Source organism: Thamnophis sirtalis, unplaced genomic scaffold (genome assembly GCF_051295495.1).
Source record: "Thamnophis sirtalis isolate CommonGarterSnake01/CBP01778 unplaced genomic scaffold, rThaSir2_p1.2 scaffold_3, whole genome shotgun sequence".
In the NCBI taxonomy this organism is placed as follows: domain Eukaryota; kingdom Metazoa; phylum Chordata; class Lepidosauria; order Squamata; family Natricidae; genus Thamnophis; species Thamnophis sirtalis.
Genome location: NW_028261383.1, coordinates 98,659,973 through 98,687,926, shown reverse-complemented (window position 1 = coordinate 98,687,926; position 27,954 = coordinate 98,659,973). Strand labels below are relative to the sequence as shown.

General features: G+C 37.4%; 1 protein-coding gene across 1 annotated transcript in view; it reads right to left on the bottom strand.

Annotated features, from left to right (window-relative positions):
* Positions 1-3,676: 3,676 nt before the first annotated feature.
* Positions 3,677-27,954, bottom strand: part of KCTD16 (potassium channel tetramerization domain containing 16) — a 182,302-nt gene continuing 158,024 nt past the window's right edge. The window contains exon 3 of the mRNA XM_014060160.2: positions 3,677-4,690. Coding sequence (XP_013915635.1) covers positions 4,239-4,690 — 452 coding nt within the window. The 3' untranslated portion in view covers positions 3,677-4,238. The remainder of the gene's footprint in view (positions 4,691-27,954) is intronic.

Sequence of the window (27,954 nt, the reverse complement as noted above, 5' to 3'; positions counted from 1 at the left end):
CCATTTCCAGTTTAAATTTATACCTTTATATTTTAGAGGGCTTTTTTTAGTTTTATAAACTGATGAGTTCACAAGGAAATGTGTGTGTATGCGCGCGCGCACATGCTGCACATCTGAATTTTGCCCGTATTGTTATCCGATGGCTGCATTCTTTCTTCTATGATATAATAACATATACACTGCATTCTTAAAAAATGAGACCAGGTATGTTGTGATCAGTGGTGGGATTTTTTTTTTTTACTACTCATTCTGTGGGCGTGGCTTGATGGGTGTGGTGTGGCTTGGTGGGTGTGGCAGGGGAAGGATACTGCCATTCCAAGGGAAGGTTGCTACAAAATCCCCATTTCCTCCTGATCAGCTGGGACTCAGAAGGCAGAGAATAGATGGATAGAGGTGATATTTACCAGTTCTCTGAACTACTTAAAATTTCCACTACTGGTTCTCTAGAACTGGTCAGAACTTGCTGAATACCACCTCTGGTTGTAATGCATTTAGTTTTCCCTATCATATGGATATCATGATAAACATTCCTGGCAAGCCTTTTATTCTAATGTTACTCTATTAGACATGGCCAAAAATTGCTAAACGTTAGTTTAGCTTAACTCCTTCCTTTATTGGGCAGATTCATATAATAGAGTCTCCCAATGGTGCAGATCCCCGAAGCTTGCAGATATGCATGTAAGGACCTTCAACCAAAATTGCACTGATGAAAACAATAAAAACAATAATGAGAACATCATTTCAACAATGGTGAGTGATCCCATGTAGATGGTATAATTTACTGTTGAAGAAGTAGCAATATTGTAGAACTACAGCCCTCAATAGCCCTATCCAGGATAGCTAACAACAGAGAATCCTGAAAGCTTTAAATCAGCAACATCCGAGATCAGCAATGTGGCCATCTTTGGATAACAATGTTAGATGATGAGACCCAGATTCAAATCTCCCTTTGCGTGGCCAGTCCTCACCTCCTAACTTACCAAAGGATATAGGGAAATGGAAGAATCATGGATGTTACAAATGATGGGAAATATAGCCTTTACTATAATATTTAGATGTAACTTGGTGGTATTGAATCATGGTAAGATGTTTCCACTTTGAAACCTTTGTAGGCTCCCAGGAAAAAGCTGTTCAATTTAGCTGCTCTTAAAATCTCTGTCTTTTAGAACTTTACTTGGACAAACATACCACTGAACTCAATGTGATTTAATTTCCAGTAGGTTTGCCACAGTTCGTGTATCAACTATAGGAACATAACTGTGTTCTATATGCAGAAAAGCTACTATATTTGAGTGAAAGGTAGGTTTGACCTAGCTAATTATCCTTTCAGACTCTCTCACAATTTTTCCTTCATCAATAATTTACTTGCCAAACTGTGGAAGAAAAATTGTACTTATAAAACGAGGAGACATGGCTTAAGCCCTGCTCAAAATAATTTATAAACCTATATACCGTAATTTAATTTACATTGTAGACATTCCATAGAAAATATTTCTATATGATGGAAGTTGTTGTCCAAAGTATAGATGGTAAATACCTTATAGCTTCCAGACAGATCTGCAGAGAGAAAGAGAGGGAGGGAGGGAGGGAAAGAGATTTCCAACTAGCCTGGATTTAATTTAATCAAATATCCTCCAGTTAATTAAATCAATATAAATCCAATGTCTCTGGTATGAATAGCTTTGTTAACATGTTGTTAAAGATGCTACTAATTCTAAATATTGTTTAATATGAGTGCTTCCACAAAATTACAAGGAAGGAGAGAGAGGAGGGAGGGAGAGAATGGGAAGGAAGGAGGGAAGGAGAGAGACTTAGTTTGTCTCAAGTTTGTCTTAGCTCAAGAAGGGGTTTCCCCAGAATGTGGAAAGTAAATTCAGATTCTCATTAGCCATGAAACTCATTGGTTTACCACAGAGATAGGGGATTATCATATTTTTACCTCACAGTGTCAGTTTTTTTGACAAATGTGAGATAAAATAGCTAATAACAACAATTACCACAACAAACTGAATCTTAAAAATAAATCTATTAAAATCCATGGGAAAATTTGATTGATTTCATTGGTATAAGCAAAGAATGACTACATATGCATCTAATCCTATCAGTATTATTATTCTAAACTGTATTTGTGTCATAAAATTATAAGCAGACAAAATAACAGTTATCTGCATTCATTTGATACCCTTTAAATTTTCTTGAAAAAGTTGCTACTCTGTGTGGTACTTAGATGAGAGTCAGCTATGTAATATTTGAGCTTTCAACTCTCTTCTCACAGGGGAGTTCCTTCCTAAAATCACACCCACTTCCACAAAAGAAACATAATTACCATCTTCGCCTTCTTCATTAAATGCTCTGGATGCAAAAGATGCTCATTAATGAACTTCGTCCCTTCAAGGGAATTTCTAGAGTGCCAAGCAGGCTGTTTCCATTAGCTGAGTGCATGTGGACTCTTTTCAATTTTTAATTTCATCTTCAGATGCAGGCAGCCAGAGTGCTATGTTGCCTGTCACTGGGACAATCAATTTCCTGCAAACCACAATGCAAAAGGCATCTTGTAATGTTAGGCATGTGATTTCTTCTAATGGCATCTGTTTTGAAGGGAACTGAGAGCCTGCATTTCCCAGTTTATGGTTGGGGTTTTTTTTTACTGCAAGGCCTGACAAATTTATATAAATCAACACTTAGCTATTTGATTCTTTCTCTAGAAAGAGAAGCAAACAATCCACACCCTCCTATTCAGTAGTCTGCCTTCTTTTTCATTTTTAAAAAAAATCACCTTTATATATAGAATATATGAGAAGCCTATGTTGAAAGGAAACATAGCTAGCCAAAAGAGCCTAGAGTTTATAGAAATGCTAGCCACTGAAACAAAGCAATAAAGTACAATTATTGGGCACAAGGGTCTTTTATCTTTACCTGATACGCAGATGGGTAGGAGATAAAAGGTCTCCTGCTTAATTTCTGTATGCATATTCACTTTCTGTTATAAATAGGACCAGGGCTACCAAAAACCAGTTGGCAAGTCAGAAAACCCATAGATCACATCTATATATATTCTAGAATTCCCACCAATTTCTTTCCAGCCATTGCGCTCCAATGAATCCCGACTGAGTTTTAAACTTCTCTGAATTTTTCAATTTTGATCTGAGCTTGTAGAAAAACAGCTAAAGGCAAAACAGAGAAAAACTCATTACGGTTGCACAAAAATATCCCCTTTCTGCATGCAGGTTTCAACTGAGTGCAGCGGCATCCAGCAGAAGGCCATAGGGTGGTCTCTTTAAACTTTAATGTTAATTCTGAATGTGAGAAAAAGGGAAATTAGTAAATACTTGAGAAAGGGGACATCATATTAACTAAACATGATTTTACTTAAATATAAAGAAATCCAATTTGGTCTGGTTCTCCCCCTTGCTATTCCAAAAGACCAAAGGCTGAGCATGACCTTCAACAAGGAAATGTAATTGTGATCACCTGCCTGCAGCTGGTTTGCACCTGTGGATTTTCAGATGTTTCTAAGCTGACAGACGCCTGTGCCCAGAGATGTTCATGGTATGCAGACAAAGCAAATTCAGATGTATCCCCAGGTAGCAACAACAGACTGCTCTCAATACAAAAATTAAAATATCCAAAAGAACAATTCAGCCATCACGAAGAAGAAGAGACCAAGATAAAGAAGAAGAGACCAAGATAAATTGGTCACCAAAAGATTGTAGTCAATATTTTTCAGAGAAAGTACAGTAAGAAGGTAAAAACAGTGGTAGAGAGACAGACAAGTATACATAGCCTCTCCTATTGTAAACTGGAACAACAATTTCTTAATTTCAGAATTCTTGGCCTCTGCCTATCCTGGCCATAGATAAATAATGTTTTAAAATGATTTCAGGAATGCATGCAGCTTTAAAAAAAATCACCACCTGCCAGGATTCTGCCTTATTTTACCTCTCTAATAGATTGGTGCTGCCATAAATCATAGTGTAAATGATCTCTAGCATTTGATTTCAATGTGCAGGTGGCACTGCAAGCATTTGATGTATGTTAACAGCCTAACAAATGAAAGCATTGTTATTCCTCCCTATCTCATTGTTTACATGGAACTAGAATTGCTTTGGTGAAATAGGCAAATTAGGCAGGACATAGCAATGGGTTCTTTATGTGTGATTTAAGTTATTATTATTATTCTTTCTCCTCATCCTATTTCTAAAGATGCACAGGTGATTTTCCTTGGCAAAACCCCATTCCTATAGATGATATTTTCGTAAAAGTTCAGATTGCCAGGGATGTTTTCGTTCTGGAAACCTGTCTGGGATTTTGATTTTGAGAAAATCCTGGATGCATTTTTCTAATTCTTCCTCAATTGAGAGCTTTTCTTTTGCTGCTTTTTTTTTGCTAGAGTTGGATTCTCTAGAGCCAGAAGTTAGAGTTCGGAGCAAGTCACTTTTTCTCCGGATTTCAGACTGCTGAAGGAGCTGCACAGGACCTTTCTTGATTGGTCGATCCAGAGTCTGTATATTGGATTGGCGAGTGACTGGGCCACAGATGACAGTCTCTTGAGGGGAGCTGGCTTCTGATTGGCTGTCACAGCTAGAGGTGGAGAGTTCATTGCAGGATGTGCCACTTTCGCCTTCTTTATCACCTTTGCCATTTTTGCAACAGCAGTCACAGTGTGATGATGACCATCGTGATGGTTCACCTGGGAGAACAAACAAAGGGAACTTAGACTTGCCAAGAAGCAGGCATGAAATGCACCTTTTCTTCTTTTTTAACCTATTAACATATTTGGATTATATAGCATTGAATTCACCTAGGATTTTGGAAGCAAGATAAATATAAGCAGTGAAATAAATAGTGGGCAATGAAAGTTTAGAAGTGTTGGAAACATGAATAAAGAATTATCTGGAGGGCTAGAGAAATTGGCTCATCCATCTTATTCTGCAATAAGGCAGATGGCTTTCAAATTTTACACATGTTAGTATCAGATTAGTACAGGAAGTCAGAAACTTTGGACAATAATCAACCAAAGGTCTTTTTTTTCACTGATATCATCCATTGATAACATTTCACTTCATACTAATACTTCCACTAGTAATATTTCTTAATACCTTTGGCGGTGTGTCAGATTTAAGATAAAGACTGCAATACTGCAAGGGAAGTTCTTGGTGTTTTACAAAAAAACTATGTATGCACAAGTTCCATTTCATTTAACAGAGCTTGCACATACGGTAGATAATTGTCTACAGAATCACAGTCAGAAGCCCCAAACAGAACTGTGAGGTTTTGTTAGCAGTGTTAAAAGCAAAGTATAAATAAAAACATCCATTTCCTGAAAAGTCCATAGATTAACAGCATAACTATATTTCCTTCTGGATGAAACGTTAAATTAATTGTGTATTTAAATATCACCAATTGTTAAACAACAAAAATTGATTTCTCAACATGTGAGGGTTATAAAGTTCACACAGATTAAGCCAAAATTAATTCCAGCTGTTGAATATTGAGGACAATTAGGGCACAGGTTTGATAAATGAAAATGGATGAAGATGAGATCATTTTGCATACAAAGGCCATTTCAATCCTTCTGTAATATTCAGTGTGATTTCACCAACAAACAAACTGGAATCAGATATTATGGGAAAAGTGCCTCTTTAACTACTAAAAAGCGAAAAAATGGGTTCAATCTATTCCTTAATATCAATTTTTAATTTTTACATGTAATTTTTTTTACACGGAGGAGAAATATGCTCAGGCTTTATTTGTTAAAGGAACAAATATACTATTGGTGTTAGAGTTGTATCCATTGTTGCATGTAGTCACAAAAGCTTTGTGTCGGCTCCCAGAGGCCATAAAAAGTTGTTATCAAAATTCAATATATACATACAAACATGCACAGGTATACAATTTTACCCAACCTTTCTAACCATTGGACATTTTTAAACAGCTGAGAGTTAAAAAAAGAAAACATAAGCAATTAAAAACAAATATCATTAGTACAAGCCAAAAGACCTGATCGTTCTGTTTAACCTGAATAACTAATTTATCTCGTCACAGCAATGCAAAATGTAAGCTTAATTTGTATGGATAAGGAACCATCACCATGGTTGTATTATAGAACAGCTTCTATACACCCACAATGTACGTCCAAAAGGTCCCCCAAGACTTCACAGCAGATGGCAAGAGCGTATTAAGAACTTGTAGAAGAAGAAAGTTTGATGATGTAAGTCAAATTTCACTTTTGTGCTATCAAATTCAACTTCGGCCTCTTAAATTAAGAGTGTTAAAAACTTGTCAACACTTAAGAGTTTATCTCTATCTTTTCTAGAGTAAATGCCTTTCATTCGATGAATTTTATTCCATAGTAAGGGAAGTAATACAGGAATGTTCTCCTACAGTGAGATTTTTTGGGGTGGTGATGGTGGATATGCTCAGGGATGTAAAATGTTCCCTTGTTGTCTCTGTATCTGTTTGTATACATTGGATGGAGAAATTTAAAAAGGAAGAATAACTTTATCACTTTCTGTGCTCTGGATGCCATGCTATCTTCCTACTGGTTCCACTCTCTGCTTTTTGCTTAGCTATAAAGTGAGGCATCTATTGACACAAAGTTTTGTGTGGGTGGTTGCATGGAATTGCAAGTAGATGTAAAACACTTTAATCCAGATGACCCATTTTAAATCACTGTGCTTCAATGAGCCAACAGCGTGGTCCTGTTACCATTTTTTCTCATGCATATATTGTAAATCTGAAGAGGATTTACAATAATTATTTTGAATTATTTAAAAGCGCATGTAAAGCCTTGGCATACAATCAATTCTAAGTATCTTGTTCTACAGAATGAATTAATTATTTTAAGTATCCATATCATTTTCATATTTTGAAGAGGTTTTACAATAGACGCTACTTGCAGGTATTAAGTATATACATTATTTTAAAAAATCAAGTCAGGTTTGTCATTATTCTTTGTCTCTTGATCATGCTTATCTCATCCCTTCTCTTAAAAAGCCAACCATACAGAAGAAAAAGCTGTCTCTTCAACTTTGTGGTCATTTATTTATTAAACTTGCAAACAAACAATCACTCCCTTCCCACTGACACTTTTTCTGGTTCTCTGTGACTGTGACACCTGTTAACAAAATATCCATCATTTACAAAAACAGTTGGAAAACAACTTATCTTGCTATTCATTTTTTCTTATTTACAATGAAGGAAACTGACAGACTGTGAATTGCATTGGTAATTTAATTGATAGACTTGAAACTCCTTCACTATATGGTCTAGGAGAAAAGTCAATAATAGTTAAATTAGATTTTTAATTTTTTAAAAAATAAATCTTCCACCACTGGAAGAGATATTACATAGAGAAGTGTAGTTAAATGTAGACCACAGAAATTTTTGAAAAACATATTTATCAGCCTTATTGATTCACAGACTCTTAGTTCAAAGATGACATTTTTACTTAGTTACAGCAGGAGAAACCTGCCACTATCTAGTTTTTATTTGCAAAAAAGGAACTGATTTAGAACATCAGGTAAGATTTGTTCCAGAAAGCAACCAATAAGAAAGACTTTATTATTTCAGGAGAAAATAATATGAGCTGGATGTGATCAGGTTTTTGGCAGATAAAAAAGATTTAAAAATCTTTAAGAGCCAAGGTGGCACAGTGGTTAAATGCAGCACTGCAGGCTACTGCTAGATCAGCAGTTCAGCGGTTCAAATCTCACTGGCTCAGGGTTGACTCAGCCTTCCATCCTTCCGAGGTGGGTAAAATGAGGACCCAGATTGTTGGGGGCAATATGCTGACTCTCTGTAAACCGCTTAGAGAGGGCTGAAAGCCCCATGAAGCGGTATACAAGTCTACTGCTATTGCTAAGTCTACTGCTATTAAAAAATCTCTGTCTTATGTCCCTGATGCCAGCTTGACACCTAACCTTGGTTCTTAGATTCCTTGACTACTGTCATCTTTCTTGGCTACTGGATTTTTTGTTGTGGATCAGTGGTGGAATTCAATTTTTTTTACTACTGGTTCAGTGAGTGTGGCTTAGTGGGCATGGCATAGCTTGGTGGGCATGGTAGGGGAAGGATACTGTAAAATCTCCATTCGTCCCCACTCCCAGGGAAGGTTACTGCAAAATCCCCATTTCCTGGGACTTGGGAGGCAGAGAGTAGATGGGACAGGGCCAGTCAGAGGTAGTATTTACTGGTTCTCCGAACTACACAAAATTTCTTCTACCGGTTCTCCAGAACTGGTGAGAACCTGCTGAATACCACCTCTGCCGTGGGTACATTTATACTTCTGATCCTGTGCTCTGTTTTGGACTAAACTAACTGAACAGCTCTCCCACAAGGCTTACTGCTTTGTAAACCTGTCTGGAACTTGTGTGCATTTGCACAAATCAGGCATCACAAACCAGGTGTGACTGTTTGTTACTAGTACACTTTTGCAAATCAATATGTACAATGGGATGATTTGAAGCAAGCTTTGCAAATGAGTTGTCTTGTTAAAAAAAAAGAGCCAAACATTCAAACTGTTTTTGTCCTGTAGCTTGAAATAGTTTGTTGTTCCACCACTCAGTCTCTTCCAACTTTTTATGGCCATAATGGACATAATTTTAACTAGATTATGGCCTAAACCTTTTATAGTATGGAGCCAGATTATTTGAGGAATCATCTCGCTCCAATGTGGTCAGCCCATCTCAACAGTCTGGCAGAAGGGGCATGCTGCAGATCTCATCTCAAAGAATTTCAGTCAGCAGGTCTAGAAGGAGACTCTACCCTTCCATGGCCCCTACTCTATGGCCCCCTACTCTATGAAATATTGCCATGACTATGGAATGTTCTGCCACCACCCTTTTGGCCTTCCAGAAGGGCATTAAAACTTGACTCTGCCAATAAGCCTCTGTTAGCTCAGTACGGGAGGTGGTTGGTGAATTAACTGAAAAGGGACTAGCCCTTTACTGATCTTGCCTTTTATCTTGCTTTTGTATTTCAAAGAAAGACTTATATACCACTTCACAGTGCTTTGCAGCCCTCTCTAAATGGTTTACAGAGTCAGCATATTGGCCCCAACAATTTGGATCCTCATTTTACCCAACTCGGAAGGATGGAAGGCTGAGTCAACTTTGAGAGAGGATTGAACTACTGAACTGGTGGAAATTGGAGTCAGCCAATTTCTAACCATTCTAACCACTGCATCACCACGGCTTTTTGATGCTTTTAAATATTTTTTACATTTATGATTTTAATTGGAAGCCACCCAGAGTTGCTTTTCAAAGTGAGATGGACAGCATTTGTTTGTTTGTTTGTTTATCAAATTTTGAAATTTCCCATCTGCCTCACAGTGGATGAAAAATTTAATTAATGAATAATAGATAACCTTTTAATAGAGTAACAAAAATAATGCTAATCTGATAGAATTATCTGTTAATATATGTTTATTTGTGTAATTGTATAGTGCTTATGTCATCTGGGATAGTATCTTGCTACATTGCCTTTTGCAAGCCTTTTTTTTAAATGGCATACAGTTTTTTTTCTAAGCATCACTGTTTTGCCATGCATCTTTAGCTTCATTATTGGTGTTTCAGCGAGAAGTCTGATTTTATTTCACCTAGTATCAAATGATTACCTTCTGATTCTGCTGAATGCAGGGTCTGATTTTGTTCCCAATGATTGTAGCTGTGGTGCAGATAACCATCTTTCTTCCCCAGCACTTCAGTAACTGCTGATTGGCAGTTCTGAGAAAGCATTAGTGCACTTGGAAGTTACTTTCAGCAAAAGAAAAGGAGGTGCTATCCAGCTGATTGGGAGGATGCCAGAGAGCACTATCTTACTGGAGAAAGAGATCTTTCTCAGCAAGGCAGCACAAATTCCCCAAAGCCTCCAATTAGCTCTCAGGAATGTGAGATGAAGGTACACTCCTCAATAGGAAGCTGCTCCCCAGTGGTGAAGATGCCCAGCAGAAGCAAGGCTGACAGTGTGTCACACTCTTCCAATGTTTTGAGAAAGGGAGTCATGTAAACCTTGCAACAGGGAGGCCTGTTAATAAAGACAGCCAATGGTACGAAGGTCTGAATATATGGCAAAATGCACAGGGAGCCAAAGTTTCACAAAACCTCATTGTGCAAGTAGTTTATTCTGGCATTTCTGACATTTGTTTTGTTGTTCAGTTTTGTTCTGTTTCTTTTTGGTGAGATAAGCATAATGGTGAAACAGTCTTTTCCTCTTTCACTATCAAATATTTTAGCTGCGTATCATAGATTATAGATTCAACATTGCAGCACATGATTTCCATGTATGTTCTTGTATCGCTTCCTTTATCCGACTAGATTCCCACAGGATAAATTCCATATTTTTATTTAGTTCTCTTTACCAAGCATTGTCAAAGTAGACAAAGACAGTCACATATACGGTAACAGCTTTTTCTATTCAGTGACTAAATCCTTTTAGCTCAAAGATAAACAAAACAATTTGACTAATATTCTTTTTTGTTTGGGCCAGTGTTGCTGTAGATCTATGAAACTTTCAGATTTCATAAATAATATAAAGAGGGAGCTACACACATCACTGCTTATGTAGGCCAAGTAAGTGATCTATGTATAATCAGAGCATAAGCTCCCACATCACCCAAAAGTGGGAGGGAGGGAAATGATTTCCTACAGCACAACTTTGTGTATAGACTATATAGCAACAGAGCTACGAACACTTGAAAGGGAGCCTTTGATTTGACTAAGCTTTGATCAAATCACCCGATTGATTCATGAACTGAAAGTGGGAGATAGCAAGTTGAATTAGAGCTTTGCAGATTTGATGGCTTCTGGGTTTGTCACTAACACTACAGGATGCTGGTGAATCACCTAGGGGACTGGAGGTGTGGCCGGGTGCTCTGATGCAGACATGAGTAGCCAGCCAATACATTTTAGCACCTCATTAAACTGGCTATCAGGGCAATTTTGGGGTCGCAAGGCTAACACTGTGTTGGGCTTCATTTATTTTCCCAGCTGTCAAAATCTTTAATAGAGCCAGCTATAAAACTCTACATTTTATGTCTTTTGTGCTAATGGAATCTTACACTTCTGAGCTGGTCTTGCAAATAGAACTCAACAGTGCAACTCAATTCTGAACATGGGCTCAAGGTTTCTGCACAATCGAGCAGTTTTCGATCTCTTGACAATCAATGAATGGGTGCCAAACTAATGCTCATCAGCACTGACCTGAATGTGTACGTTTTTGTCTGCCAGCTTGTTTCTTTGTGGCTTTGTGTAATTTAAGCCACCATTTTTCTTCTGCATAATGAGCCACAAACCTTGACAAAACTAGAACCTACCCTTCACGTGGGATCATTTCTAGAAGAAGCCAAGTTTTGCCAACCAGCCTGGAAAAAGCCAAAGGATCAGATGCAGGAAAACTAAAATACCACACAAATACAAGCCAATCAACTTCGTCAGAAGGGGCTGGCTTTTACCAGTGTGTCTTGTTTATTTTTCAGTAAAATCTTCCACTGAATTCAACATATTTACTCTAAGGTAAATAGGCATTCTATAACTTCCCCTTTTAATTGATTATGGAATTTTTGGGGTGTAAATAGCTACACATCTCAACCTATAGGTGGCTCACAATACCAAAAGCATAAAAATATAGGCTATTACAGAAACAGGTCCTTGAAATCTATGTTCCTGGCAGAGAACTAAGACCAAGATCCTTCAGCATTAAAAATTTCCTGAAGGACTTTCGACCAGTCACCTTTGGTTTAACTTACTTTATAGGCTAAGTGTTGGGGGGAGGCGTGAATGGAGGAATACCAGAGTTGGAAGGGACCTTGGAGGTCTTCTAATCCAATCCCTTGCACTATCAGGAGACCCTATTTTTAGAGAGGGCGAACGGAAGAGCTTCAGCACCAAACGGGTCTTTATTCAACAACTATGTACAATCCAGCAACTTGCCTGTCTGACAGCTTGCGTTTATATAGGGAGTTGTCAGACGGCTCGATCAATAAGCTTAAATTATTTTCCCGCCAGAACAGTGGACCTGAGTGAAGCCTACTTGCTTCACTCTGAATACTTAACACCTATTCCATTCCAGACAAGTGGCTTTTGAATCCCAGGAAAATAATGCTAGATATATTGCTTCTTGAACCTTTCAAAGAAAGGCAGGATATAAAACATATTACTGAACTAAGCAAACAGGCTTTGATCCACATCGGGATCACTGAACACAGGAAAGGAAAGTTTAATATTTCTCAGTATAGGTGTTTGCCACTTGTAATGCCTCCACAGTCCCATCAGTTCAAAAAGGAGAAAAGAAATCCAAATGAAAGTTAATGGAGGCTTTCCCCCCGCAACAAAACCAAATAAAACTACTGTATCAGGAGTGAAAAGGCCAAGAAGAAGTTTTAATCCAAAGTGAAGCCCCTGTATGGACTGGATACATTTGTGAGGCAGTGATTCATCCTTGATTCTGGCAAAGTGTCTTGATCCTTCAAGTACACAATCAAGAAGGTGCAGAAAGATTGGGAATAGATTTGGAGAGTGAGCGTTTTAATTCCTGATCAACTAGAGATATTCTAAATTGGCAGCCTTCAAGCTTTTGGGCAGCAGGGACTGGTTCTGTAGTTTTCCACAGACTGGAATGGGTGCAGTTTTGTGTGCTGCCTGCATTCCATGGATGGGGCTTTGCTTATTTGCATGGCACAGTTTCTGGCCTGCCATGGACCTGTACCAGTCCACAGACCAGTGTTGGGGACCCCTGCTCTAAATGTTAGCTCAATACATAGCTTCCAAAGTTAAGTGGCACCATCTCCATCTGCATGCATAGTCCTGATCACATCTTTAAAGTCACATTGAACACTATTCTAAGCAAAAAGCTTCCATAGGCAGAACAAGACAGCCACATATAGTTCATGAGAAGTAAAATAATAACAGAAAAGATAACAAAGAAAGTTTTACGGAACAATGACAATGCAAGCTTTCGGGTTTTTTTTTAAATGTATGTAAAATTCTGAAAATCTGTGATGATCTTGAAAAAGCTGCAACTCTCCACATACTTATTTCAGAGGATAGGAGGGGAAAATCCAACAAACTCAAAGAATACTTTGAGATAAATTTGTATATTTTAGCCCCTTGTTTCTAGATGACTGGAATTTTATGTGAGTGATAATTTTTTTCCCTTTCTTGCTACTGTTGCTATGTGAAATTCATCACTTATGCCATGACAACCTCATTATAAGATAACTAAGTGAGTTAACTAGGATCACATATTAAGGAAACTTCAAGGAAGGGAATAAAACACAAGAAATAATGAATGATAATGTATGAAAAGGGTCAGTTTAACTGCAAATCCCAGAAATTGGAAGTGCAAACAGTAGTTAAGTGAATAGCACTCTCCCCATTTATCAAAAATTTCCATGATAAAATGTTTCCATGTTAGTAACATGCTGTCAGACCTATTTTTAAATAGCATTCATGCTCTCTACCTATGTTTTGTCAAATACCTTATTACCATACTGAAAATATAAAAGCAACTATATTCTTTGAAAAAGCCAAACAATAACCTGAAGGGAAATATTTCCACTATAGGCTTCTTTTCATGTGCAAAAACATGAAAACCAGATCATGCTTACAAGGTCTTAATTGGCTTATTATTTATTTAAAGCACTTATGTCCTATTTTTCATTAGGAAGAGCAAGTTACAGGTTAATAGGAACAAACAAAGTGGCAACCTATAACTTAGGCCACACTCAGAAACCATGTCATAGAGGCTGGGCCTGCTTTTATTATAACAGCTTTTATTATAGCAAGTCTTAGTGTGCTTTCCCTGTCCCTCACTATGAACTAGGGAGAGCTTGTTTAAGAAGTTTTCTCAAACTAGTTTCTTGGATCAGGCTCAAGCTTTGCTTATCTGACTTGATAATGATTCTTCCTCCTGTCTGTGAATACCATTTCCCTCTCTGTGTTCTACACAAAACATGCCATTGGACATACAACACTACTTACTGGATAAGGTAAGGGTTTCCCTCACACATTTGTGCTAGTCGTTCCTGACTCTAGGGGACGGTGCTCATCTCTGTTTCAAAACCGAAGAGCCAGCGTTGTAGGAAGATGTCTCCATGGTCATGTGGCTGGCATGACTAAATTCTGAAGACACATAGAACACTGTCACCTTCCCACCAAAGGTGGTTCCTATTTTTCTACTTGCATTTTTATATGCTTTCGTACTGCTAGGTTGGCAGAAGCTGGGACAAGTAACGGGACCTCACTCCGTTATGTGGCGCTAGGGATTCGAACTGCCGAACTGCTGACTTTGCTGGTCGACAAGCTCAGCATCTTAGCCACTGAGCCACTGCGTCACTTTTATTTACTGGATATTAGAGTCAAATAAGTAAGAATTCCTAAAATGGGAAAAATTTACTATGAGTAAATGTCTATGAAGATTCTCAGTCATCCAGGTCTTGGTTGCCCAAAATGTGCTTTTTGGATGAGAAGTGAAACATCTTCAAAGAAAAAACAGAAAGTCCAGTTGCCTCTTGAAAAAAGCAGCTTTGGGTTTACTATGGGTAGCTAAAAAAAACAGCTGTTGAAGCAGTTTAATACTGGGGTGAGCTGCTAGTCCCTGAACAATACTTTCAAGAGAAAGAGATAATCTTTCCATATTCAATTGTTACTACCAGTCAAGCTAGGAGAAGGCAATAACTTCATTAACCTTATGTAGATTAGATTTGACGATCAATCAACAGGAATCTCATTGTCCATTAAAATTGATGATCCAGTAACAAGAGTGGTAAAAAAAATGATACATTTTAATAGATTTTACTAGTAAAATAGATATCATTTTACTAACTTTCATATACTGAAAAATATCAATTTATCTGCATAGTTCAAAATATTAAATGATACTCCGACTATGCGGAGGAGAGCCTTCTCGGTTGCAGCTCCGACGCTTTGGAACGATCTCCCCTTGGAGATTCGTACCCTCACCACCGTCCAGGCCTTCCGCACAGCCCTCAAGATCTGGCTATCCCATCAGGCCTGGGGATAAGACTTGTACTTTGCCCCACCCGAATGCTGAATGAATGTTGTGTTTTATTGGTTTATTTTTTTTATTATTCACATTTTTTCTTTCTTGTGTTTTGTCCTACACTCCCTTCCCATTAATTGTAAGCCGCCCTGAGTCCCCTCAGGGAAAAGGGCGGCCTATAAATTTAAATAAAACTAAAACTAAACTAAACTTTGGGAAAAGCCATATACAAAGTTTAGGTTCATTTCATGTTCCCCTCAAGACTTGAATCAATGAGGATGAAACAGAGTTCATCCATATCCATACCTCAAATAATCAGTCAGTCTGATATTTAGATTAACATATTGAAACCCAGTGACCCAGGGCTTTTGGTCTTATGCAAAAGGACAATAACTGAATCTATTTTTCCACATAATTCATGTTTAGAAAAGAGCATCTTATCTTGACCACACTAAAAGCATGTGGAAATTTATTGCGGTTTTCTAATTTAATAGGACTTACTTCTTGAAATAAGCTTGAACAGAGTTACAATTATTATTCTAACCTAAAAGGAACCCAAACAGTTTAAGTTTCCCTTAGTTCATTTGCTCTGTATCTTAACCAGTTGCTACGAAGAGATGGGGTGATTGAACTATAATGTACTCAATATGATTGTATTCACTGTGATTTGTGTAAACACATTATGACACTGGAAGCTCTCACTACTTTTTCTTATAAACCATAGAATGGGCATTTCCGTCTTCATTGCCATGGCACATTGAATAGTTGTTTTCTTTTCATTATCCACTACAAGTGTATGTTTTCTTGTCTGGGCAGTCACTCTCAGACAGACCCAATTAGCATATATATGAAGTTATTCTGCTATTGTAGTTGCTCTTGTTTCTCATTCAGTCAGTTTCAAGATACCATTCTCAAGGTTTTTGTGTCCTCTTTTATGTTTCTCCATTATGAAAAAAAAAAGTATCAGTCCTTGCCTTTGTTCCCTCGATAATCTGATCTTCAGATCATTCAGGGTTAAGTTAAACAAGTTAAAATGTTTAGGTGACCTTTGTATTTATGTAGCTTTTGTCATTTACAGAATGAATGGCCAACCAACAGCAGCAGCAGCAACAAAAGCAATAAAAAATAGCTTTAATCATAAATGAATTGTGATCATTTTTATTAAAATATGTTTAACAAGATTAAAAGACAATACAATTTTTAGAGAAAAAAAATAAGAAAAATGGTGAATAGATAATAAAGATAAAAATGCAACTTACAAATTTAAAACACACTTTCCAGAAGTTTTAAGTTGGCTCATAAGTATTAATTATATCTACTTGGCACATTGCTACTAGATCATTGTACAATAAAAGAATGGGTATTCATCGTTGCTTCGTTAATTATCTCATCTTCTCCATCAATGAAGTGCTGATCACTGGACTGAAAAGCTGTCATTTGTGCCTTAGCCACGGTGGCACAGTGGTTAGAATGCAGTACTGCAGACTACTTCTGCTGACTGCTGGCTGAATGCAATTTGGCAGATCAAATCTCACCATCTCAGAGTTGACTCAGCCTTCCATCTTTCTGAGGTGGATAAAATGAGGACACAGATGATTGGGGGCAACAGGCTGAGTCTGTAAACCATTTAGAGAGGGCTGTAAAAGCACTGTAAAGCAGTATATAAGTCTAAGTGCTATTGCTATTGCTTAGGCTGACAATAGCAGTTAGACTTAGACTTATATACCGCTTCATAGGGCTTTCAGCATAGGGCTCTCTAAGCGGTTTACAGAGTCAGCATATTGCCCCCACAGTCTGGGTCCTCATTTCACCCACCTCAGAAGGATGGAAGGCTGAGTCAACCTTGAGCCGGTGAGATTTGAACTGCCGAACTGCACATAGCAGTCAGCTGAAGTGGCCTGCAGTACTGCACTCTAACCACTGCGCCACCTCGGCTCTTCATAAGCCTATCACTGGCTGATTCCTAATATTTGGGGACAGAATTGTGGAAAAGTCCCTTGAAGATAAAGAGCTGGGCAGCTGACTCATGAGTAACAACTAACCCTGGACTTCAAAGTTGTACTTTATCTGAGAATGCAGAGTCTTTGAAACAAGACATGGAGAATTTTGCAAGTGTGTTCCTTCAGACCCACAAAGGGCTAAGAAAATCTTTTCCCACACATTATTGCACACTACCCCATGCAACCATCATAAGAGACTGCAAAGAACAATCCTTCTCCTTCATGAATAAATAACTTCCTCGCTTCATAACACTCTGTACTGCAAAAGGAGCAGTCAGTTTCATTGGGCAATGAACATCAATTAGCAAATGCACTCTGCCCTTCAAGAGCATGGAAAGCTATGCTCTCTTAGAGCAAACCTGCACTTTCTGCATGGCCCATCATCAGGACAGGCCACTCACTAATTTTTGAGGGCAGGAGTGGATGACATTCCTAGCACATTGCAAATCCATCACATTCTTGTGTTTTCTAGCTTCAATTCTTACTGTTTTGTTTTGGCCCCATCCATCTTAAGACCTTCAGAACTGTTGGTGTCCAACATTTCATTATATTCCAGCAGCAATTCCATCTACAATGGCTGCACTGCCTGGTACACCTTCTCCCCTCTAGCGCAACCATTTCACACTAGGCTGCTCTCTCCTCTATATTTTTTTTAATAATGTTATGGTTGAGCCACTGCTGGGAAAGATTGAGGGCAAAAGAAGTATGGGATGACAGAAAAGGAGGTAGCTGGATGGAGTCACCGAAGCAGTAGGTGTGAGTTTAAAGGGACTCCAGAGGATGGAAGAGAATAGGAAGGTCTGGAGGAATGTTGTCCATGGGGTTTCGATGGGTTGGACACAACTTCACAACTAGCAACAAACATGGTTGACCCAGCAAAAAATCCTTAAGTCTATGGCTTGTCCTAAACCCATAATCACTCAATTCTTACATCACCCATTTTTCCATAGATTGAATAAAGTACATTCCTCTTACTTTTCAGTTACCTGCCCACAATACTACAAATGTTGCCTTCATTTTAGTAAACACTTTTAAGTTGCAATGCAGACACATTGTTATTCTATTTCTATAAAGCTGAAAAATTCTTCCTCATTTAAAAGCTCCTCCAGATGAACAATGAACAAGAGGACAATCTGTGGGGTCCTTGATACTCTCTGAGTTTGGTTGTCTTCTTGTATACATTTCATTACTAAACTAGGCAACATCATCAGTGCAATATGTTCCCTTTGGTTTGATTATTTGATTATTGAGCTTTGATTATTGTAGCATTGGAACTGTGATGTTTCCACGAGAAAAACAAAGATTAAATCTTCCTTGACACCAAGAGAGATAATGTGGGAGGGGGATGAATGCATCCATGTATGCAAACATCTGAAAAAGCATAAAACCTGAAAACATGAGTAAATCTATATGGCATTTGAGCCTACATATAATTGTGGCCGCAAGAATAACCTATGCACAATTTTGGAAATCTACTACCATACCATCGGAAGATGCCATAATTAAAAAGATTTATGAATGTGCAGAAATGGACAGAATGACAGGTTGGCTGAGGAACAAAGGAGAAACAGAACATTATCTTAGCTGGAACCTATGGTGTATGTGGGCGACAAGGAAAACAGCAGGGACTTAAAACAGGGAAAGTTAAATAACAGTTGTTAACAATGGGAACTAAAAGTGAACATGGGTATTGTATTAGATCCCTTAATTTTGTAACAAGAAGATGCTGATTAGAGACTAAACAATGAGGAAGAAAAGAATGTTGGGCTGTGAATGACTGTCAACGGGGGGGGAGGGTTTATATGTTTAAAGCTGTATTTGTATGTCTTACTAAAAAAAAATTATAACCAATAAAGATTATTTTTTTAAAAAAAGCAAGGGCAAGAATAATGAGGAAGAAGCAACCCTTAGAGAGAAAAAGGCATGGATGGGAAGGTCAAGAAGCAGAAGACTAATCAATAAGGCATTGTAGTAGTTGTAGTCTGAGCACCAGGCCAGTTCCATTTCACCCTCCTAAAATGAACTAGTTCTGAAGTTGACTTAAGAAACACATAGGAATAGCAAAAGAGACAAGCCACTTAAATTGTGGCATGGAATTGTCCTAATTCTCTGTGAAGAGAGAGAAAATGTCCATTTTTGATGGCAGAGAGCAAAGCCAGTTGCTTTAGAAAGAGAGCAGACTAGCAAAGCAGATCTTTCTCTTCCTACCATCTCTCTAAGCGCCCATGAACTGACGCTTCAGGAAGAGTGTTACAATGGGAGAGAATAAAGATTGTTAGCCTGAACTTTGGAAATATTAAATTTGATTTTAGCAACCATGCAAATTCATAACCTGATTCCCTAGCTCAAAGTTTTGGTAACTACAGGTAGTTTCTTGACTTACAACCACAATCGAGCCCAGCATTTCTCTTCCTAGTGAGACCATTGTTAAGTGAGTTTTGACCCATTTTGTAAAGTGAATCTGGCTTCCCCATTGACTTTGCTTGTCAGAAGATTGCAAAAGGTGATCACGGGACCCTGGAACACCACAACTGTCATAAATACAAGTCAGTTGCCAAGCATTTGAATTTTGATCACATGACCATGGAGATGCTACAATGGTCATAAGTGTGAAAAATATTCACAAGTCACTTTTTTTCCCAGTATTATTGTAACTTTGAACAGTCCATAAATGAAATGTGAGCCTAGGACTACCTGTACTGTACTACTTTTATTTCATGTTGGTAGATTTAAGTCAGAGTGGTCCTTTTGTTGGTGGTAGTAGAAATAAGTATGGGTTTCATCTGGCCTTTAAGTGGTGTGCCAGGATCCATACTCCAAAGAACATATGCAGCCAGGACAAAGTAATGGATGGAAACAACTAGGATTAAATGTATTTAATTTAAATGTAATTCATATTTAATTTAATGCAATTTGATATGATTACTCTCTGTGCCTTTCGTAATTTTGTCCTTTTGTTACCTTAAAAGTTGAGTTTTAGGCTGGACACATCTGACTTAAGTTTATAGCTATCAAAGAAATAAGGATTCTTGTTGCTGTTTACTGAAATGATTTTGGTTGCTACTTAATGTCGACTGTGGATGGGCAACTGGACCAGGCCCACTGAAAGAAAAACAACCCAATGATAATGGGTTGGCATCTCCCCAGTTCACTAGGCTATAAGAAAGAGGTGCAATACAGACTTGTAACATCCAGTTATTATAGCCACTTTAAAAGCAAGTACTTTAAGCCTTCCTGCAGAGTTGGTTTCTTGGTTTGGTCCATCCAGTGGGGCTGACATTTTCCCTCAGAGATTTCCCATCCATTTTTCTGTTTAGCTTTTACAAATATATAATCATCCATCCATCCTATACTGGAAAGTGATGGTAGCACAATTTTCAGAAGTCTCAGCTAGCAAGGCCAGTAATGAGTTGTTGGAAATTGTACCTCAGTCACTTGGGGAAAGTTATACCCTCCACCCCCTGCTGTAAAACATGAGCAGTAAAATCTTAATAGCAGCTGAAATAGCTCGCCAACATATTTTTCTACCACAATAATCACTGTAGTATGAGTGCTGTATTTATTCTGGCTTTATAGATTGACCAAGTTGCCAGTAGAAAAAAATATCAACTCAAAACAATGGCAAACAAATCACAAGTGTTCGTGGTTTTTCCCCCCTCTGGAAGGCACCTCTCTAAGGTGAGATGGGTGTCTATATAAATGAAAAAGGAAGGAAGTGAGTGAGTGAGTGAGTGAGTGAGTGAGTGAGTGAGTGAGTGAGGCAGGCAGGCAGGCAGGCAGGCAGGCAGGCAGGCAGGCAGGCAGGCTAATAACACACCTGGGTGAAAAAAATCTACAAAGTGGTAATAAGCAGGGTTTTTCCTCTTTATAAATCAAGGTCCCAATTATTTCATCTGCTGTGAAATTATTCATTTGTTAAGTTATTACATTTACATTTATAGATTTCAGTATGGTTGTATACAAGTCATCTATTAGTCTCAGGGTGACCTTGTTTTTTCATCTCACTTTCATCTTTAAGTGCTGCCCATCCTGAGCAGTAAATATACCCTTCTTATTTTTTGTGCAACGTTGTATTTTCCTTTCCCTTTTTATGTTCCACTTTGCAGTTCAGAATTGCTGTACTGTTGGAGTGGAAAGACACATAAGTTCTCTGAAAGAAAAAAAAATGCAGATGTCCTCAAATGAACTCTTATTCTGTTAGAAAATGCAGACTTCTTTTTTCTCTCATGAGGAGAATAAGACCATTCTGTGGCTCGCTAAGTGTATGGCACTAACATTTGTTGTTGCCACCGGAGTGAGTTACAAATGTTTATCACTCAGTCAGAGCTTGAGGGTTTGAGATTAAAAAGTGCCAGAATAGCCATTTGTTAAAAGCCATAGAAAGTCGACATTTGGCAAATCGGCTCATAAGACAAGGTGTAGGCATCATAGTAGGGAAATTCTTCCTCACTTTTCAAATCTCTTGATACCTGCCTCCGTTCCTCACAGGTCTATTACTAGATTTGTGATATACAGCACAAAATTCAGGTCAGCCATTTCATCTTGCTAGCATAATGGCAGAGAAAATAAGGCAATTGCCAATTGATATATGGAGACCATCCTGCCTAAGGGTATCTTGGCTGCTGAAGATGTCTTTCAGAGTGTTTGGCAATGTCTTGGAAATGTATTAGAGCTACCAAGGTTGTATAATTACTTAAATACTAGAATCTCCAGTTGGATGGCATGCAGGAATGACTATGTCAGAAGCGGCCTATATCTGTATTTCTAAAGGTAGTTTGTGAAAGAATAATGGGTAGACACGAATGGAAAATAGTAGGTTTAAAAGGTTTATCCTGCCTCCCTCCCTCCAAAAAAGGGGGTGCTTTGAATAAACAAAAAATAATCCAGATAAGATGGAGGAATTTAGGATTTGCTGGGTATATAATTGGGCTGTGATTTTAAAAACAAAAAGAAAGAGAACATGTGAGTGTCTAGAGAATAAGCTGTAAATTTAGAACAATATGTACATACAAATGTTTACTGATTGTGTATTACTGATATGAAACCCACATATTTTTAATTTGCTATTTTGATGCTTCTGACGCTCCAGTGAATTTATAATTAGGCACTCTTAATCTCCTCATAATTGTCTAGTGTGGAAAAAGAAAAAAAAACAGCCATTAATATTTCTCTCATATTAGTCAATAGGAGGCATATTATTGACTTCGTGGAAACCTCTGAATCACAACAGTTCCAGTTCAAATTGAAGTGGGTTGTTTTTTTCAAAACAACAGCCTGAATTTTATTCAATACTCAGATAAGTATTCAGTACTCATATTTACATGTATATCTTTTGGCCACTTATAAATGGATGTAGGATAATGGCAAATTGGGAAATCATTTAAACTGAACATACATAATTTTGTCCTCTGTATAAGATGTTGGAATATGAAAATTAACATATTAAAGTCAATATAATGGTGGTTATATGTGATTTGTTATGGGGAATGAATTTTTGCCTAAATAAGCTAAATACCTCTTCCCATTTTGCTTTAAATATAAAAGTGAATGATCCCTAGGACAGAAAGTGATTTGCTAATGAAAATGGAGAATAAATGAAGACTCACCAGAAAAGGAGATATATAAAGAAAGAGTGAATGGATTAGAGGAAGCAAAAATCATTGTTGGATGGTGTTGATGGGTTCCTTAAAACAAGAGCAAAAGAACTCAGAATGGATCTGTTGAAGCAAAAATGACTTGCAATGCTAAACAATTATGGAAAATATGGTGATGTTGAGGGACAATGTAGTGGTTCAGTTAAGATGCTTGGCTTGTGGCTGGAAAATTGACAGCTCAGGTTCGAGTCCTAAGCGCCATGTTACTGGGTGAGCTCCCATCCTTGCCCCAGCTACTGCCAATCTAGCAGTTTGAAAGTATGTAAATGCAAGTAGAAAAATATGTACCACTTCAGTAGGGAATAATAAGTTTTCTGGGATGCCATGCTAGCCACATGACTGCAGAAATGCCTTCAGACAGAACTGGCTCAATAGATTTGAAAGGGAGATGAGCACTTCTCCCCATAGTTGGCTATGACTAGCAGAGTAAAATCCATTCCCTGACCTTTACCCTTACAGTGATTTTGAAGCAAACTGGATTTAATTAATTCCCTACCCCCCAATCTCCTACTTTAATTCCTGTTGCTTATTATTCCTTAGGTTTTTTTCCTTAGCTTTACATGATATCATTTACCCTGAAAAGAAATACTGCGGTGTGTGTGTGTGTTCTTGAAAATTCCCCATATGATTGTTTATATCCCATCATTAAATGGCAACAAGGACACCTGTTGCAATTGTGAAATAGTTGTATTAAACCAAGCAATGCAGTTTGGTTACCTAATGCAGCTAACTCCTCCTCCAGTAGAAAATAAAATATACCATAAAAGGTCCTTAGAACTAATCTAAGTAAAATAATGTTCTGAAATAGCCAAAGCACTAATTATGCTCATTTTGTACAAGATAAATTATGAGGTCTCATAGAGAATTTGTAAGAAAAAAAGGAAGAAAATTAAAGTTCTTCAATACTGCCCTCATAAGGCCTGTACAGCTTTTATTCTCTTTGTTTTCATCTGATTAAAGATCCATTGTTATTTTAAATTATGCAGGAACTTCTGCCACCACAGCTTTGAGATATTATTTGAGTGTCAAGATTTTCCCACAAAAGTTTTAGTGCAGCAAGAACTCGTTTATTCCAAATACTTTGCACCAATTTCCGAGCCTCCAATTGCTCTTTTAAGAGTGAATATTTTTCAGAATCATCAACAACTTAAGTTCCCTGCAGTGTTGATTTTTTTCAATGTAAGAGAAAGTGAAAGGAACAAAGGAACTGACTAAAGAAAAACACCCATGTTGCATTTGAGTGAAAGCAAGGCGGGTATACATTAAGGCTCACGTTACACATATTGATTTTAACCCAAATCAGAATACTTAATATGGAATTTAAGACTTGGTGATATTTTCATCTGGTTTTGAGTTTTAAAAATTCCAGTCTCTGAAATACAGAGATAGAATTGAAATTTTTGCCTCTAGCCCATCTTACAATCTCACTATATCACAACTATATGCCTGTCCCTGTAGAAGACCTAGGGGAAAAAAGATATACACCCCAAATATATACATATAGAAAGAAATTGCTTTTTTTTTGCTATACATAATAAATCAGAGTAGCCAGTATGGATTAATGAATCCAAAGTATGAAAGTATGCCATTATTTTTCATTTTACTATTAAGTCTCAAAGAATAAATGAGAAATATTAGCATGCTTTCAAATAAGCAGATAGTAGTATGTCTCTGCTTGGGAACATTCCATTAAAATTTGACTCAAAGAGAGAGAGAGAACCTCTATCGATGCCTTAGTTTATAATGAGAAAATATTCATATTAGACTACCCATAAATTAGGTTCTAGTCTATGGCATGTCCAAAACAGTTGTTCAAATTTGCATTGCAATACACAGGCCATAATTAAGTTCTTCTCAGCAATAGTTAAGCAACACTTTGCTCGTTCAGTTAAGAAGCAGAGATATTCTGTACTTTACCATATTATTAGAGTTAGTGCAATATTTCAATGGTAAGGATACACTCTAGGGCAGGGGTGTCAAACGCGTCACGTGGCATATTGTGACTTTATTTCCCCTTTGCTAAGCTGGGCATGGCCAGCACGTGATGCGTCTGGCCTGCGGGCCATAAGTTTAACAGCCCTGCTCTAGGGTAATTTTTCCCTGAGCTTTTTCACAATTTCTTGAAAAAACTTTTGGTTATTTCCATACTTTCTTACTTGTGAAGATTTTTAAAAAAATAGGAAGGAGACTTTTCTTTGAGATAGGAGAGGAAGGACATTAGAAATTAACTTCTTCAGAATATTTTTCCCTGATCAGAGCATGGGATTATAATTTTCATTATGGCCATTCCCACCAGCTTTGTCTCTTTTTCCAGCTTGGTGTTAAAACACCAGTCACTGATGGAAGCCACCCCAGGCTGAGAAACAAATGGCTTTCAAATTTAACATATTGTAGGACTAACAATAGGCAAGGTGGAATATCTATGATTGTAGCCTCCTCCAATGTACTGTTTTCTGCTGTTTTAGCAGAAGGTGCTTAATTCTCTCCTCCTTTATCTTTCCCACATTTCCCACATTCTACTTTTTCTCCCAAAACTGTGCGAGGTAAATAAGAAACACTACATAAGTATTTATAAGTAATTAATAAGTAATCTTCAAGTGTAAAAGCTGAGTGCTTTTATTTAGCGTCAAAACCTGGTACTGTACTGTCAGAGTGGCAGTTCACATGATCTTTGCTGCATTATTATCATGTTGATGCTTGGGTGAATCCAATTTTCAGAACGAAGGACTTCCAGGATTAACCATATTTCAGTCTCAAGAGGCTCAGTTTATTTTCAGGCAGAAAACAGCATGATACATGTTTAATACTCCATAAAAACTGCAGTTTTTGTTTTCCTCATTATGAAGTTTTAACCATATGAGAAGAGACACAGAGGATTCTCTTCTAAAAGAGAATAGAATGCACCATACCTTAAAATAAAACATAAATAGCAACCTGTTATCTGTGCAAACTCTACAAAGAGAATCAGAAATTCTGTCAGACTCTGAGGGTCTGTTCTCATGGCCCATGAATGTCAGGGGAGACATAATTAAAAAGTGAATTAATTGTCTAAACAAAATAGAAAAGGAGCATGTTGAATGAGCAGATGAAGAAGATATATACTAGAATGACTGCATTATAGAAAGCTTTTACACCCTATTTAAACTTTTGAAAGGTGTTGTCTTGGGAGAAGTAATGATCCTTTACAATCATCTACATGAATTTTGCCTATATTTGTTGTGATAGACTATGATTTTTAGAGACAGATTTTATTAATTTAGGTCAGTGAACAATTTAAATGTTGAAAGAAAAATATGAACATTCTCAAAATCATATTAACAGAGATTTGGTAGAAATATCATAGGAGTTAATGAAAAACTCAAGTGATGAACACTTTTATGAATTCTTTTTAGTGCACCTATAGCAGTTCAACCCTAGAAAGTAGAAAAAAATTATCACAAGCATAGCAATGTTGCAAAGAAGCAAAGAAAATGTACTTTATTTATGAATTCTTCATTGATATAAAATAAGGAACCTTTATGGCTTCCTTGAAAGAAGTAAAAAGAGAGAGAGACTTCATTGAAATCTATAAAAAGAGGCCATTTTCAAAGGTAAAAATAAAGGTTTGCTTAGAGTTCTTTCTCTGTCCAAGGAAGAGCAGGGGGTTGAGATGAGGCTGGGGGCCTTCTGTGTGGCGGCCTCAAATAATGAAATATGTTACCCTAGATGGCATTTTCCTTCTTGTATTGAGAAAGATCACAAAAAAGCTTCCCATTTCAAAAAGCTTTGACTCTAGCTGATTGGCACAGAGGTGTGCTGTTATGAATGTATAATTTTCTGAAAATTTTGTCTCTTATTTTCTTCATGTGTTACAATATTTTAGGTTTCACTATGTTGTACACTCCCAGATTTCATAGATTTGAGTGGTTATACTCAGAGCCATAAAACTAGAGTGCTTAACAAATGTAGTAAAGAGAAGGAGGAGCCAAGATACTCTGAGACCGCCGTTGACACTTTTGCCACTGGACAGTCCATTGAGACCTAAATTGTCCTGTAGAGATGGTGATCAGGAAGACAAAGCCTTGCTGGTCTCAGGGATATCACAAAATCCCTGATAGACCCAAGGGAAGTGCTTCAAGCCAGCAGTAAACAGGCAGGCCCCAGGCTGATGAAATCAGGACGTTCTGGAAGGAAGAAAGTGAAAAGAGAAAGTGACTCCATCTGGTGAGGTATTTTTTCTATTTTGCTAAAGACTGCCCAAAGAAATGTTTCTTTAAAGCCAAATTAGATCCTTAAGCAAAAGAACTGAGTGGCGAAAATAATCCTAATTGGATCACTGTGGAAAGTTTTTTTTCTCTCTTTTTAATTATTTTTTGTGGATTGAAGTATTCGTAATGTTTTTTTTCCATCTCTCCTCTTAAAGTGAATGGACTGATTTTTTTTCTTCTGCTTTTTGTTGCTTTATTTTTTGGCTTCTAGATTAAAACCTTCCTTCATATTTTAACAATTCTTCCTACTAACTTTGTAGCTGAAGGGTTTGCAACTTGTTTACAGAAACTGATAAAGAACCAAGGGCATGAAATGTTTTTACAGGTGCATCTGAGAATTATTTTGGCAGGGGAAAGAAAGAAAGGGGGAAAAACAGAACCCTTCTCCTTTGAAGAGCATAAAAGAACTTGTGTTCAAGTCAATCTAAAATAAAAAATAAAATAAAAGAGGCCTGCAAGGCTAGAGTGGCGGTCGCTATTAGTTTTTCTTCTTTCTTTCTTTCTTTCTTTCTTTCTTTCTTTCTTTCTTTCTTTCTTTCTTTCTTTCTTCTGTTTTGGAAACAAGGATCAATACTTAGATGAGGAAATGTTAAAATTCCAAAATATTTCTGCTGGAATTCAAAATCTATTGGAAGGATATGGGAGAATTGAGAAGAAGTTGGAAAGACTAGTCTTCCTCACAGCAAAAGATGATGGGGTTGGAATCCCAAAACTTAAAGGAGAGAATGAAGATATAGAAGATAAAGATAAGACAATAGATGAATTTATTAATGGAGCAAATGTGGGTGAAAGTGGAAAGAAGGGAATATGGAAAAAGGAATTCGACAAATTGGAACTCTACCCCAGTCCAGGACACAGAAGAAGAAAAAATACTAATGATGATAGACATAAGAAGATAATTTTTTTTCAGAAGCAAGATTGACAACCAAAAACAAACTAATTTTAGTAGCAGCTGGTGGCAACGAGATTATCTGAGAGACCCTTCAAGCAACCAAGTGCGGAGAGAAGTCTATAAAAACCTTATAAAGGAGATAAAAAGAAGACTGACACCAC